Raw genomic sequence first — 15828 nt, forward strand, 5'->3', positions numbered from 1 at the left:
GGTCTGTCTTTCTGCCTCTTATTCTAATGAATAGAATAAGTACGAGCATAACAGGGACGATCACAAGGTGACAAGAAATTTTAAAGATAAGTTCTGATTCCTTTTTGGAAGTGGAAAAGTCTCACGGCTCCCACATACGGAAGATTTATTCCAGGAGAGTTTTTGCTTGAAGTTAGGCACCACTTACCATCATTTCAGGTCCATGTCCTCAAACCGATGGTGCCACAGATTTTTTTTCTCCATTTCATTGATCAAAGTAAGTCCCACTGTCCTCATGTAGGTGTAATTGAATGTATTTATCCTCCCAGGGATAATAGATGCTGCTTTTTGATTACAGCGTAGTGCCTGGGCTCTATTCCCTTTCCTCGGCCCAGGGTTGGAGGTTCTGCAGGGCGTACAGGGAGGAGTTATGGGCGCACAGTGGATCCGACACCGCTGATTCGCTGAGGGACTTCTGGAGGGCGGACTGCTGCAGCTGCAGGATCAGCCGATTGGCCTGCTGACGCTCCGCCTCCCGCTCCTCGGCTGTCTGTCTCCTGAAGGAAGACAGGAGGGCAAATTAAACATTAATAGATAAATACACAGATAAAATGTGGAGTTATGTAACATTATAGGACAGGAGGGGGAGAATCAGGAGTTATAAAAAGAACACAAATAGATTGAAAAAACAACAGTGGTTAAATTGTGAGAATAAAAATAAAAAGGATGTCCAGAGCGATGCGTTACAAGAAGAAAAACAAGCATGAAACAACTGAAAAAGATGCGTGTGTGACTGTTCCTGTAATAATTTGTATTAACTTAATTTTTGAGATTTAAAATAATTATTTATATATTTTACATTTAACAAATTGTAGATGAATACCAAGAAGAGAAAAAAATAACTACATAAAATCTGTTTCTTTTTTGTTGCTGATTATGTATGGCCGTTTTTTTTCCTTCCGTGTCAACGGGGTCAATTAACCGGAAATACGAGTAGCCTCACCTGCTAAACAGCAAAGTTTGATTTTTGAAGAACTGTCTAAATAAAACAAAAGACTGGAGTTGACTGTTTTTTGTTGTTGCAGGGAGGGTGTGATGAAATGTGTTAAAATATTAAAGTACGGTTGACTTAGACTTGAATATGAGTTTCATACCGACCTCCACTTGGTCCTGCGGTTCTGAAACCAGGTCTTGACCTGCGCGTCCGTCATCTTCAGACTCTTGGCCAGGGCTGCCCGCTCGGCGCTGGCCAGGTACTTCTGCCGGTGGAAACGCTTCTCCAGCTCGCAGATTTGGACCCTGGAGAAGGACGTCCGCGGCTTTTTCCGTTTCGGAGGCGTCCGGTTCTGGTACGGGTGTCCTATCCGTCGTGTGACGGCGAACGGTACCAGAGCGGCTACGGCAAGCAGAGAGAGACACACAGGTGAGTGCGAGATACAGATTTTACACAGCACCAAACAGAATAATTCACTCCCCACTCTGTATGGAAATTCAAGGCCATAGATCACACATATCCGGCCTGTTTGACAACAATTCCCTATTTCGACTGTGTAAGCCACGTGTGAGATATGAGAGAGGACATTTATTGTGAAAGATGAGTCTGGCCTCAGAATTAGAAACAATGCAATTATAAAAAACTAAACAAATACTCATCTTTAGGTTGTTTTAAGTTGTTGGAGCTTTACAGGTGATCCACATTAGTAATTACTGACAGGACGGCGGCCTAATGGCCTTTTTTTATATTTTCTTTACGTATTTCAGGACAGGCCTCTGCTTATATCATTATTTATTAAGTTATTAATTTTCCATAAACGTCTGTAAGATAAATTAATCTACACCTGAATATTGTTCATTTCTTTTTGATAAAGATAAATATAACACTCTTTGATATTTAGGATAGATTATTTTACTAGGTTCTAATTTCTTAAGTACATTATAAAACAAAGTGACAATTTAGCTTATTCTTATTTACCTTGAATTTAGCCTTATAATTATATTTCAGATTATTTTCAATACAACAAAAAATGTGGCAGACCATGCTGTTGGTTATTTATAACAGAGCACACTATAATTTCATATATTTGTATGCTCATACATGACGTAAAAATATAAAGCCTACAATATTAAACTCTTTAAACATGACTGAAGACACTAACATAAGGCGTGTAGTAATAATAGTCTGTAAATGTAGTATACTGCATTATTTAAAAAACATTAAAACTTCTATCCTGTTTGATGTTTTTAAAAGCCGTTTAAATAATTAAAGTGAGCACATTTCAGATGCTGTAAATGGCCTTACAGATATTTGTCACAGGATGTTTAAAGCTTTAAACTTAATAAAATATTAACGAGGGAGACCCACGCGGTCTAACAGCTGGTCTTTACCTGATATTCTGTCCTTGGCGAACCTGTTTCCTATCCAGGGGAAGCACAGCCCTCCAAACCCGGGGACAGCGCCCTGGACAGGGGCCGGAGGTCCCGGGGCTGTCATGGGTCTGTGTGCCGGGACTCGAATCACTCCCCGGCTGCCCAGACCCCTGCTCTCCCCGTATGAGCCCGCAGCCTCCACCGGGGGCATGATACCGGACAGGGAGATGGACAGCGCGGTGTAGGAGGGCGCGCTGGCTCCGGTCGGGCTTCCTAAACTGTAGTAACCGTCCCCGCTGCTTAGATCGGATACACTTTGTCTTCCGGCCGTGCGCCCGCTTTCTGGCTCGGTACCGGCTCCCAAGATCTGGTCGATGCCGAAGCTGATGGGCTCGTGCTGGGCCGGTTTGGGAGGAGGGCTCGGCGCGCTCGGTGCTTGCTCCATCCCCGTCGCTCTGTCGCAAAAAGGACGAAAAAACTACGGAAGACGCGTTCAGGGGAAATGAAAGCAGGGTCAAACTGCAAGTAAAGTCACCGCCAGTAGTGTCTCCATCGCTGTCCAGCCGCGTGCCCAGAATCCAGCGCGTGCTTGTTGTGTCTAACAGGCCTCCTTCAGAGGACTGGCTCCTCTCTGCAGGCTGCGCTCAAACTTTGATGGGCGTTTGGAGAGATGTGACGCTCTGTCCTCCTCTCAGCGCGTCAAAACGCTCCGTCTGGCTGCTCCGTCCTCCTCCATCCCTCTCCACCTTTCATTGGCTGGCACCACAATGACTGATTGAATGTTAATGGGGGTAGGCCCGCGATTTGGCACAATTACCAAGATTTCCCATAACCACTACGGGCGTCAGCTTGTTATATATAAATGGCAAGATATGGCAGCTTCATGCCTTCTGAGTGAGTCAGTATTTGATGTTGTCGTTTTTTATCATTATTATGGAGAGAGAGTGAGAGGAGGAAGCGACAACTTCATGGAAATTTATTTGGCATATGTAAAGAAAGTCACACCAGGGATCACAGAAGATCAATGTTCCTTTACGCGTCTTTGGTGACGAGCATCTAATATTTTCTCGTTTCAACCACAGAGCGTTTTGTCACTCATCTGTCAGTGCTCCACTCGTGCGCATAAACACATTCACCGTGGAGGGGGCTTATAAGTTTTGGTGACAAATGACATCACATGAAAAACTTTTTACGCACCTTATAGGGTCTGATGAAGTGATGCTTCTTCTGTACACTTTTTCAGGCTCGACACAAAGTGCGCATCATTTGTTCTCTTACTGTCTGTGTCACCTCTTCACTGACACGTGTATATTGTACGGGAATAATAATAGGTTGGTTTTACAGCTATAAAGAAGTGCTTTGTTACAAAAAAGACTATACATCATGGAATTAAGGAAAGTAGAGAACAAAGGAATAAACGCCGGTTTACATCTATATTCATTTAAATAATTCTTATGTTCCTCTTCAGACAATAAAATGTGGATTTTTTCTTTAAGAGTCGCCTGTGCTTCGGAGTTAATGTCAACTCTCTCAGAAAAAATCTACTTAACAAAAGTAATAAGATGTTACCAAAAATTATAGTGCGTCAGATTTTAAGTTTTCCGGTCTTCAATGCAGATGAGTCATAATCATGCTTGTTCATGTTGGAAGAAATAATTTAAAACCAATGGAATAAATGTCTTAGTAATGAATTAAAATAGCATTTATTACACATGTCATGAGTTAATTAAAACAAAATAAAAGCGGTAAAGCCAGGCCTTACACTTTCCTGGTGCGTAATTACGCACATGAAACCCACCAGCTTCCCCCTTTTTTAAAATAAAAGCACAGCAGCCTGATTGAACATTGGCAGTGAATCACCAGCACATATTGAGCATTACGTGGCCTTATTTGTCCCTGCTTGCCAGGTCCACATTAAATGACCTGACAGGGGAAGGCCATGGGCTACTCCAGATAAAGTGTCCGGGCTCTGGAAGCTGCTAACCGCTCAGATTCAATGTAACAGGCGCCCAAAGTGACCGGATAATCTCATTTCCACTAACTTGTCTCAGGGACAGACAAATGCGCGCGGGGTTCGGTTGCGGCAGGTGGCTTTTTAAGCGATCACGTTACAGGACTTTAACGAACTAATGGCCAACATATTCATTTAGTGACAAAGAGGGTTTTTAAAAGAGCTGCTCATTAATCATCGCTTTTAAAGGCATGTATTTTAATGTGTCAGTATTATTTATTTGGGTTAGGCTATCTTATTTAATCGATTTTAGTCGAGTTATCAACTATTAGTGTGTGTTTGTATTAAAAATACATAAAAATACACTCTGAATGTATCTGATACTGTTTGATTTAATGCGTTAAAACATCTTAATTTAATCTAAAATGCATTTGGGTAATTGTACATTTTGAGGATATAAACTACAAAATCAAACGGAAATGCAAACACACTTTAGTAGGTCATATATATATATTTTAAAAAAGCATCTCCCCTTTCACAATAAAGGCTTATGAAGCAATATGAGATGGGACAAGGCCCGAGGTGTTTGTTTGGCAATATGGACAGACTCTGAGTGTTGGCCGGTTCACCCCGCCATATGTGAGCTCACCGGTGGCTTTTGATGGGGGAGAATTGGTCTGTTATAGCTGTCAGCTTTAAGGACATTTTTATGTTTCTCTTCATGACGTTTGCAAAATAATAACCCCCTCCAAACTAGTAATGGTGGAGGTTTTCAATCGAACGTATTTAAATTACATTAATTGCTTTAAAATAATGACACGGCCACTCATAGGGCAATGCATTCTTAGAGTTTCACAAAAGTTAATATTTCTTGCTTCTCCTCCACAGTGAAGGCAGTCCCTCCAGCCTGCACGGAGCAGACGGGGTCCCACTGGTTGCAGATGTTGGGTGTTAGTAATCCGGTGTAATCCAATGATTATGAGTGATTATGACACATTAGCTCTGACCTACCGGGATACCACCGTGACTCCGGTTCATCCAAACGCACCAGGACAAACCTCCTCAGCCCGCCTCCTGCCAGCCTTTCCTCAATTTATTGATTGTCTGCAGAAAGTGTGGGATCATTTCATTGCTTCATGATTACAGCAGGAAAGGTAAGATATAATTGACACCAAGAGTCCACTTAAAAAAAAAAACACCTCCCTCTTTTTTTTTTTTTAACAGCGGCCTTTAGGTGATCTCGTTTAGGCCAAAATATTTAGATAATGTGTCTGTGAGAAAGCCTGCAGCGCACACGAACAATTAACACGCGCATCAATCCTCGTTTTTTTCCACAGGCAATATAAATGCTGACACCCCGATTCCAAAAGTCCAAAAAGAAACGACAACAAAAGAGTGAAAGAGTGCGATTTGTTTGAGAAATTACCACTTGATCTGCATAATCGGGGGTCTGGGCTGCAGCTCGGTACCCGGGGGCTGCGTTTTTATTGCGCGTCTCTTCGCCGTTATCAATTTCAGCAGCGCGCCTGACTTTTTAAAAGGGGGACGAGGCCGGCTGCCTCTGAATAATGAATGACACGCTTTTATATTGTCGCTAAAGTGCCCGTGATGTTACAATATGAAAAGGCAGCGGTAAGTAATAGTGCATTTAAAGGGGATGTAGTGTATTATTATGATGTAAAAGAGAAGCAGAGAGGCGGTGGAGATGAGAGGAGAGAGAGAGAGATTGTTTTATTACAATAAGAGGAGATGAGTTTGCCTCGCAGCGAAATGGGGACCAGTTAATGAAACTTTACCGCAGCTAACGATTCCCCCTCCCTCGCTCTCAAAACCGCCCTTATGAAATATTTAAACTATTTAATATAGGTAGTATTAAGCTGAAAGACACTGGCATGGGCCATCTGACAACATTTACAAGGCTGTGGATTCTTTAAAGTTGGCTAAACAAAGCTTTACGGCCCTCTCTCCCACAGCCCCACATACAACCAAAGCCGTGCACTAAATCTCGCTCACATTGAGAGCAATATAGCGCAAATGTGTTTTACTGTTCAGAGACTTGATTTGGTCTAATTTACACTTCTCTCCACACCACTGCATGCGTCTCATCCGCAGCAGTTTACAGGCTCATCCTATCAATATTAGCCTGTCTTATCTATAATGGGAGGGATAGCCGAGCACCAGCAAGGCCCCAGTGTGTGTGTGTGTATGTGTGTTTGAGGATAAGGTTTCATATTGACATGCTCAGTGGGATTGTTGGATGAGAAGAGAGGAATGGGATCCCCCATCAGGGACCAGGTCAGGGCCATCATCATCCCAGGGCTGTCACTGGACCACTAGCTGCACCGTGTGGACACTATTTATCTGCCAAATGCACATAAACCACCTAAAATGTCACTGTTAATGTCACATAAAAGGCCTGGTAGACTGTAAAGGACTTAGATAACCGAGTATGGAAGCTGTCATCCTGAAGGGTTGTCGGTAGGATCTGCACAAATAGTTGTTTTTTACATGTCTCAGCATCCGATAATACAAATGTTGTGGCCGATTATTTGATATATTCCTCACATGCAGGCAAACAGCAACCAATCAAAAGACTCCAGTGTGATTTTCTTGTTTACAAATCAGTCGTGTAAGCTTTTTTTCAGGATGCACATGTAACCGCATAAAGATGCCCTGATATGGTAGACATTTGTTTCAATGAACATCGCATTCTTGTTACACTCGAGGAACAATATGCTCCGACTGTATGTGTGTGTGTGTGTAAGGGTGGACCATGTAAGCCTGTCTGATGGTTGAATGCATGGCTGCCTCTTCACGCTGGTTAAAAGTCGAGGGAGGGAGGGAGAGGAGGATGGAGAGGAAGAGAGGGAAGTAAGTAACCGCACAGACGTGAATTATAGGGATGGACGGAGAGCAGAGAGAGAAAAAAAGCAGGACGGATTGATGACTAAGATTGAGATGTGAGAGAAAGAGTTAAAGCATTAATGATAATTGAACACATGGCTTCAGTTTGGACAAGAGGATTCCCGTAATATCGCCTCCTCTTTATGTGTGTGTGCTTTTACTTTGAAGGGTTAATCTCTGCTCATCTCTTCTGAGTGTTAAGTAAAAGTATCTCTTACTGTGGAGACACTTTGAGCAGCTTTCAGAGGGATCTGTCACGCACAAGATGACTGATGTAATTAATTAGTGAGTGTGTTTGCTGTTGCTTTAATGACTTATGACTGATTTATGTGTGCCCGAGCCAGTTCGGCTTGTGTTTAAGAGCAGCTGAGTGCTCCTGAACGCCCCTGGTCGTGCTTGCTAATGTGTTAATTCATTACCTCTTGTAGCCAGTTGCATTGTGTCAGTGCCGTGTTCCCCGTCTCTCCCTGTCTGTGTCCTCTCCGCTTCATAAAAGCCGATTATCCGGCATGTCGCCGCCGTTCCACCCGTTCTCTCCTGCCTCTTGACCTCCTCACCCCTCCTGTTGCCTGCCCGCGGGGCGCACAGGCAGGGGAGGAGGAGGGAGGGGAGGGACGGAGGGACCAGCTGCCACCAGCCATAGTGCGGCGGTGCCTGGCAGAGGGAGCTCTACTCCAGCCCCCTGCTTCGCTGGGCCTTCTGGCCCCTCAGGGCGGAGGAGTAGGGGGGGGGACCAGGCAGACTCATGCCACCAGCCCCACCTGTCTGGCCCCAGGCGCAGGAGTGTGACCGATTAGCCACACACGCGTAGATATACAAAGAGACATATGCATTTTACTGCCGGATGACCCCGAAAATGTCAACTCTTTGTCCGCTTTGTCATCAAACGTGCTTTTAAAATGTTAAAACTCTTTATATGAATTAGAGAAGTCCCTCGCCAACACCTGATGCAGCATTTTAGACTGTATCTGAGGCCAAACAAGCTAATTTGAATAAAAAAGACAAAGTTTTCCTCTCTTAAATGCACCACAACTATATTAAAATCCTGCTCCACACACTCTTCCTCGATACACGTGCTCGCACACACACTAAGCTACAGCACACTACACCCCTCCTCGCACACACTCACCACAGATACACAGAGGCACTTTGCTGTGAGGCGTGAAAGAGCGAGAGCTAAGTGAGGCCACTCCGGAGCGCTATTCTCTATATTGATTTCCCATTATCAGAGCCCGGTCCCTGTGGAGTCATTAGTGCCGGGATCAAACAGACAGACAGAGAAGGAGACTAATACCAGTCACTTACACCAGCACGGGGAGATCACCTTACCTCCCCGAGGGTAGGAAGGCCAGAGAGGAGCAGGGGAGGAGAGGAAACGAGGAAGGGAGGGGGGGGGGGGGGGGGCTGTTGATAGTGGACGGACGAGTGCAGCGGGCTAACAGATGGAGACGGCAATGTGTGGAGGAAGAGAGGAAGAGGAGAGAGGTGGGGTTTCACGGAGGAGCGTTCACGGGCAAATGGTAGACGCGCTTTGATCACTTTATTTGGCCGCTCTGTTGTAGCGGAAATGTCTCCTCTCGCTCCCTCTTCTCCGTCCTCCTTCTTTCCCTGAAAACACACTTGCCCTTTTGTTATTACTTAAGTTTCCATGTTTTCCTCCTGATATCTAACTTTTCTCTTTGTCCAACCTTGTAAAAGCGCAGCCAATAAAGCTCCTCGCCCTCCTATCTGTCAATAATTTTATGGTAAAGATGCAATGATGAATGGTTTTCATGTAGCCGGCAGCTGTCCTCACACCAGAGAGAGACAAAGAGAGCGAGGGATGGAGAGGGAGAGAGGGAGAGAGAGGGGAGTATAAAATGTGAGATGCTCATTTCGGTCCCTTCCTTCATAATTTCCGTGGATGTATTTATTCTCTATGGATTCAAGGGGAGCAATGAATTCGTAGTTTGAATCAACACCATCCATCTTATTCACTTCTGCCTGCCAGTGAGCCCTGAAAGTGGTGGTCAGGCGGATACTACACACACACACACACACTGACACACACACACGCAGCTCAGACGGGGGGTGACCCTGGCCTGACCCCCCTGCTGACCCCCAATCTGTTCCCCAACCTCACACCATGAGAGACCGGGGCACACCAGGACGGGGACACACACGCTCGCACACACACACATTGGCATATCGCACAATGTGTGATGTGATGGATATCTCCTCAGACAGTACCATGTGTGTGGGCAGTGTGCGTGCGGACGCCGAGTGTGTCTGAGTGTGTGTGGTGCCGTACCCTCTGCCCCCTCCCACTGGTGTTAATTGATTCTTGGTGCGCTCTGCTGATTGGTGTGAGGACCCCTAGAGGCGGGCCCAGGCTCCACCGATGCCCCCTCCCCATTTGTGTTGCACCTTTTACGCACACTCACACAAACATGTACAGTGAACACCACACACATATACACTGTATGTATATGTGTCCATGTATATGTCCAAATGTCCCTGAACTCGTCACACTGCGAGACACATGTGCTGAGTTTACATGCTCTGGTGAGAACACACACAAATGCGCGCACAAACACACACACGCATGTCTTTCAGGGGGTTTTCACACCCCAGTAAAGAGGAAGCTGGCGAGCTGACATGAGCAGATTGCAGATCATATGAGACGATCCACATAGAAAAAACAGTCTTAGAGGAGATTCATGAACAATATAGGTGGGCAAAGGTGTGTGTGTTTGTGTGTGCGTGTGAGAGAGGGAGCCAGAAAGACAGTAAGAGAGATGAATCTCCGGTTATTAATTTCCAGCCGCGGCCCCTGGGTGAGATGTTAATATAGGGCTGATTGTGACTAATTTCTTATTAATTGCCATCAGCGATTACACAGTGGCCAGTAATGGGGCTAATTTGTTGAAATGAATTTGGTTTTCGGAGGCATTTTAATTGCTGCAGGTGGGCAGCGTCCTGTGCATGCTGTCGCTTTTGTTTTTCTGCAGGAAACTTTTGAAATTGTGCCGCTGCTGTGTGCGACTACTAACATTGTGTAAATTATAGCGCACTGCTCTATCAGTATAGTGTACACATGTCTGTGCATGTGTAGTCTTTGTATGCGTTTCTGCCTCACGTCCGCAGACGAGCGCACAAACAAATGTTTGCAGCATCATTGCAAATCTCATGATATCTTATTCATCAGGTTTATGCATCCTCCTCCACCCATATATCTCGACACGTTCATGATCATTACAGCGGGGACGCAGGGACATTTAAGTTGTTGCCTTTGTTTGTTGAATGTTTATAGCTTCCGTTAGCACAGCCTCAACGACCACTGAGGAACCAGTAGATACAAAATCCAAATCCCCCTATAAAAGAGGAGATGCCCTCTGGGCAGCCATAGCTCATAGTTGGCCTGATTTAGTGGCAGCCAGGAATCCGGGCTTGAATAAAGACAGAGAGAGCGAGGGCAGAGTGGGAGAGAGAGAGAGAGAGGAAAAGATAGCTCCCCGTGTGATAAATAGCCCCGGCTCTCTCTATTGCATTAGCCGTCCGGGCCGATAGATTGCGAGCCCAATAGACCCAGACGTATGCGATTGGTTTCTCATATAAAAGTTGCATATTAAATTCCTTCACAGGACTGTGCCCCCCAAGCATGAAGGAGGGAAGGAAGAAACGGGAGTTAAAAAGCAGAAAGTGGAGAAAGGAATGGAAGAGCAAGAAAAAGGCTTTTTATGAGAGGAGGCAGAGAGAGTTGGGGAAGCGGCAGGAGAAGAAGGGGGGAAGATAATAGCAGGAGAAAAGTAGCTTGATGGTGGAAAAGACAAATGGTGATGTCATGCATTTAATAGGTCCGTGGATATTGGGCGATGAGTGCGACCGTACGTCCATTTAATCAGTATTGCTTCCCAATGAAGATTTCTCTCTTGTTTTGTGCTCGCTCCCCCCTTCCTCTGCTCTCAGCCGCTCTCCACATGCTAACGACCTCTCTAATTGTTTCCAAGCTCATTAAGATGCTGATGTTTTAATAGTAATTAATCCGTCATTTGCCTACATGCAAACGCGGGCCGCTGAGGTTTGTTCATCGCTGCTTCAATACACTGATAATGCAGTAGCCCAGTCAAAGGAGACAATATCCTGCTAATTTAGCTCATCACTGTTAATTGGTTGTTAAGTGCCTTTAATTACCAGGCCGGCTCTGGGATTTGGGTCGGCAGAAAGAGGGGGATGGCTCTGATTGTCCCTGCCGCTGTAATGGATCTTGTGTGAACTTTGAAAACTGGAATAAATGACCAAAGTGTGAAAAGAGACGAACACTGACCCTGTTCTGTTTTCCAGCTCCGCCGTGTTTCCTCCTCCATTTCCTCTCTCCTTTCCTCTGTCCTCCTGTCCCTTCCTCCATCTCCGTCTCACTCCCTATCTCTTTCTCCATGATATTATTAACTCATTAAGTTTTTTTCATTATTTTTAATAAAAGATGAGTTATGGCTTTAGCCTCACTGTGGCAGCATCCCCCTCCTCCTCCTCCTCCTCCTCCTCCTCCTGCTTCCTCCTCTCTCCCTTCCCCTTCCACCACTTACTCCCCCCTTTTCCTCCTCCCTTCTTGGCCATATTGTGCCTCCTCCTCCGATACGTTTGACCCTTGAACCGCGGTTTCTGACCTCGGTGTTGCTGGTTACAACCTTCTGTCCATCCTCTTTGCTTCTCGCCACAGTCGCTCACATCTATCAATCATCTCTCTCTCTCATAGCGCTGAGCAGTCTTTAGATGGCATTCATAAGATTTATGATTCATGATTCTCTCCGCTGCGTGTGTGTGTGTGTGTGTGTGAGAAAGAGAGAGAAGAAAGAAGAGGAAAGAAAGAGAGACAAAGGCAGAGAGGGAGAGAGAGAGAGAGGAGGAGAGGGGTTTGTCGATGACACAGTTGAATAATGACAATATCTATGATTGATAGCTTATACAGAGCAGGTCGGGTGTGTGTACTGTATTTGTGTGTGTGTGACGGAAAGAGAGAGTCTATATGTTCTGTTTTTCCCCACATTAATCTGATGTTAAAGAAGCGATGATGAATGGTTTTCATGTAGTTCCAGCTGCCAATGGTCACCCGGAAAAAGAGGGAGAGAGGAGGAGGGCAAGTGACCGGAATTACCAAGGGACGCATGATGTTTACGTGGGAACAGGGCGACTCAAGGAGATGAAAGCATAATAAATGTCTTTCAGTTAGAGAGGACAGATAAAAGCAAGTTATTAACCACTCTGCTTTCAGCCTTGAAAACCCTAAATGAAATATTTACTGCGTCCGCTTGTCTTTTTCTCCGCACCGTGAGATTTCTTTAAAAAGCCTTTTTAAAGGCGCTTAAATTATAGATTTGTTGTTATAGTGAGATAATCTAATTCTATATATTGTGTGTGCAAGAAAAGAGTTGTTCACTGTAATCATTCCTTCTCAAGAAGTGATCTCTTCTAATGCTTCTACACTGTAAGTAATGGTGAACAAAATCCAGGCCTTGAAACGTTCAGCCAAACCTGAAGAGTCTTCAGCTTTCTTTAGAGTCAAGTCAAGTGTGTTATATATTTAAAAGTTAGTCTCTGCTTTTGTTTCCATGAGCAGCATTGTCTCCACGCTGGAGGGAAACGTCCTGGTGGTTGTCTGTCTGCCTGTATTTTTCCCAACACTGGCACCAAAGCTACCAAAGATGTGGTCACATTAGTCTCCCGTTCAACAAAGTGGATCCGCACGCAGCCTTAAAAACAGAGGTGATGTCATGTTGATGCGGGTACTGAATAAATGTTGCACACAGCAAACACAAAATGGACGCAGTGTTTGAAGCAATGCTAAAGTGTCCTGTCTGCAGGTGTAAAACGGTACAGTAGCAATGTGGCCACTTTATTAGGTACACCTGTGTAACAGCTTGTTAAAGCAGATATCTTATCTTCCAATCACGAAGCAGAATAAACTCGATGCATTTAGGCATGTAGACAAGGTGAAGATGAACAATCTGAAGTTTACACTACTCAACAGGATGGGTAAGAAAGGTGATTTAAGTGTCTTTTAATGGTTGTTTGGTGGACAGGCTGGGTTGAGAATTTCAGAAACTGCTGATCTACGTGGATTTTTATTCACAACCATCTCTAAGTTTAGAGACAGGTGTGGAAAAAAAGAAAATATCCAGTATGTAGATGTTGTGAATGCAGTTTTCTGGGCGAAAATGCCTCGTTGTTGGCCGAGATCAAAGGAGTATGACCAGACTGGTTCAAGATGATTAAAGGCAACAGCACTCAGTTACAGTGAAGGTACGTAGACAAGCATCTCTGAAACCCTCTACACATTGAAACCAAAACCTCTGAAGGTTTCCAGAACATTGTTGAGTCTTTTTTTACTAAGAATTAAGCAGAAGAGGGTCTGTACCATTGATTGTTTATGTATAATAATAAAACATGATGCAATACTAGTCTACATTGTACAGCAGGGTTCCTACTAGCTGATAGACCAGTAGAAAAGTTGAAGAAAGAAAACATCCACTGACTGGAGATTGGCCCCTTAACAGAAAACAGTGTGTTGTGTGGCCCTGAATAGAGGTGAATAGGAGATGGAGCAGGTGGACAGGAGTTTGACCACACCTTTATTCAGACTGCAGATGCCTCATATTAGCTTGAACGTTGTAAATGTAGGATACATGACGTAACACTCATTGCCAATCTGGAGGGAAATGTGACCATATTTCAAGTTAAAACGACATATTTGACAAGCTATTAGCTATGGTCAGATAACAGCTAATGTTAGCATTCAACCACTTCCTAGCTAATATTACGGTATCTAGGAAGTGGTTGAAAACTAATATTACTGAATGTTAGTGTTAAATGAAACAATAGGAAAGGCCTTAATTCCTAGCAAATATAAAGTTAGCTTGGAATTTCATTCCTAGCTAACCTTATGTAAGCTAGCTAACATAAGGCTCCTAGCTAACACAGGGTTAGCTAGGAGCCTTATGTAGGAACCTGGACGTTTCCCTCCATGGTGGAGTAAATGCTGCTCATAGAAACAAAAGAAGATAATACATTGTACCTCATGGTTTCCTGCTAATGTTAGCTGTTGTCTAATGGTAGCTAATCAAATATAATCAAACATATTGTTATTGTTTGAAATGTGGCTCAATTTCCCTCCAGATTTTCACCATCAATTGTCTTTTCAGTTGGTCATAAATTAGGGAAAGGGTTTAAGATTACCATTGTCAGACTCCCTACGTGTAAATGATTTGTAACATTGAACACAGCAGTAAGACTCCATAACATTTGAGCCTCCCTGTCAGAGCGTGAGGTCAGAGAAAAATGGCTGCAGTGTGAATATGGTGGATTGGTCTCATGTAAGCTGTTGAGGTTAAACATACAATCACATTCATACGAGTGATTCTTCACTCTGCATATTCCTAAACAGCAACCCTGCTTTCTGCCACAACTCCCTCCACCGTGCACCGTCCTCCTTATGTGATTTGGGGTTTGGTATTGTTGTTGTTTTGCACAGCTAGAATGTCAATGAATGTTGACATCCATCTTTGATGCTCCACCATTGCTGTGTTTGTTTGGAGGAGTCTCTCTCCCTGCAGAATCCGTGTTGTTACTCAGATCCTTTGAAAGCGCCTATGGAGAGCAGAGCCTTTTCCAACTGTGAAACCATTTCCAATAAATAGTGAAGCACTTGACGTAAGTGTCTCAAACTGCATATTTTGTTCCTCATAGTTTACATTGATTGTATTCTCGCTAGTGAGGGGTCAAGTCATGGCAGAAAGTAGGGATACTTAGAGCAAATATGGCATGTGAGTGCGATCAGGTTATGTGGACCTGAATGATTATCTTAGATGTTAGAAATACTAAAAAGTGTTTCCTGTGGTTGAATGCTTCGTTTCCAGCTGGTACCTGACGTGCAGATAGATGTGCACTGTGTTATTGACACTTCTGTGGCAGTCCTCAAGGAAATAGCCTGAAGAATGGGAAAGGTTAAGTGTTAATGTGGCAATAGTTTGAGGCAATGTGTGCTGACAGCTGTGATGAATTGTTTCCATTGTTCTTGTATTTCTTATCATTCAAACAGTGTTTTCATCTCACATGATAATTCCTCTCCATATTTAACTACCGCCTGTATTGCCTCCTGAAACTGTAGTTTTTTTTAAATCATATTCTTTATTTAAGCGTCTCTTTATTGGTACAGCGTTGTTGTAATCTTCTGTTCTGGAGGAGCAGCACATGGCGTTTTCTCATTTTAATTTACAGTATGATACAATGCGTACATTTGTCAGCTTTATGCCGCTGAATGAGCAATGTTGAAGACACAATCTGGAGCCGGCAGCATTTTTCAAATAGACACATAACATTAGTTTGCATGCTGCACATTGAAATGTCACAAGTTTCAATGCATTCTACATAAAGTGATAAGTGCATTAAGTCTATTTATCTCTTCTTCCCATTCGCTCATTCTTTTAAACATCCGTTATCTTTGTCCATGTTAAGGTTCTGTTACTTCCTGGTTCTGCATGAGTCAGCATAAATTGATGATGAGAAGTTCCGCTGGTTGCATTTGGTCCCCAAGAGCTTCAGTACTTTCCACAGGTAGGTCAAGACCTTTTCAGGGCCACACGTTTCTTTGG

At 44.0% G+C, this 15828-nt stretch overlaps 1 protein-coding gene across 1 annotated transcript; it reads right to left on the minus strand.

The window, feature by feature from the left end:
- Window positions 1-124: 124 nt before the first annotated feature.
- Window positions 125-2791, minus strand: tlx3b (T cell leukemia homeobox 3b). The gene is made up of 3 exons (XM_069670539.1): window positions 2365-2791; window positions 1138-1375; window positions 125-536 (listed from the first exon to the last, which is right to left on the minus strand). Exons 1-3 carry the CDS (start codon window positions 2789-2791, stop codon window positions 353-355), a joined length of 849 nt encoding a protein of 282 aa, XP_069526640.1. The 3' UTR covers window positions 125-352.
- Window positions 2792-15828: the final 13037 nt, after the last annotated feature.

The sequence above is a fragment of the Semicossyphus pulcher genome, unplaced genomic scaffold (genome assembly GCF_022749685.1).
Source record: "Semicossyphus pulcher isolate SPU_LCO1_2020_fin unplaced genomic scaffold, fSemPul1.0.p SCAF_2, whole genome shotgun sequence".
NCBI lineage: Eukaryota > Metazoa > Chordata > Actinopteri > Labriformes > Labridae > Semicossyphus > Semicossyphus pulcher.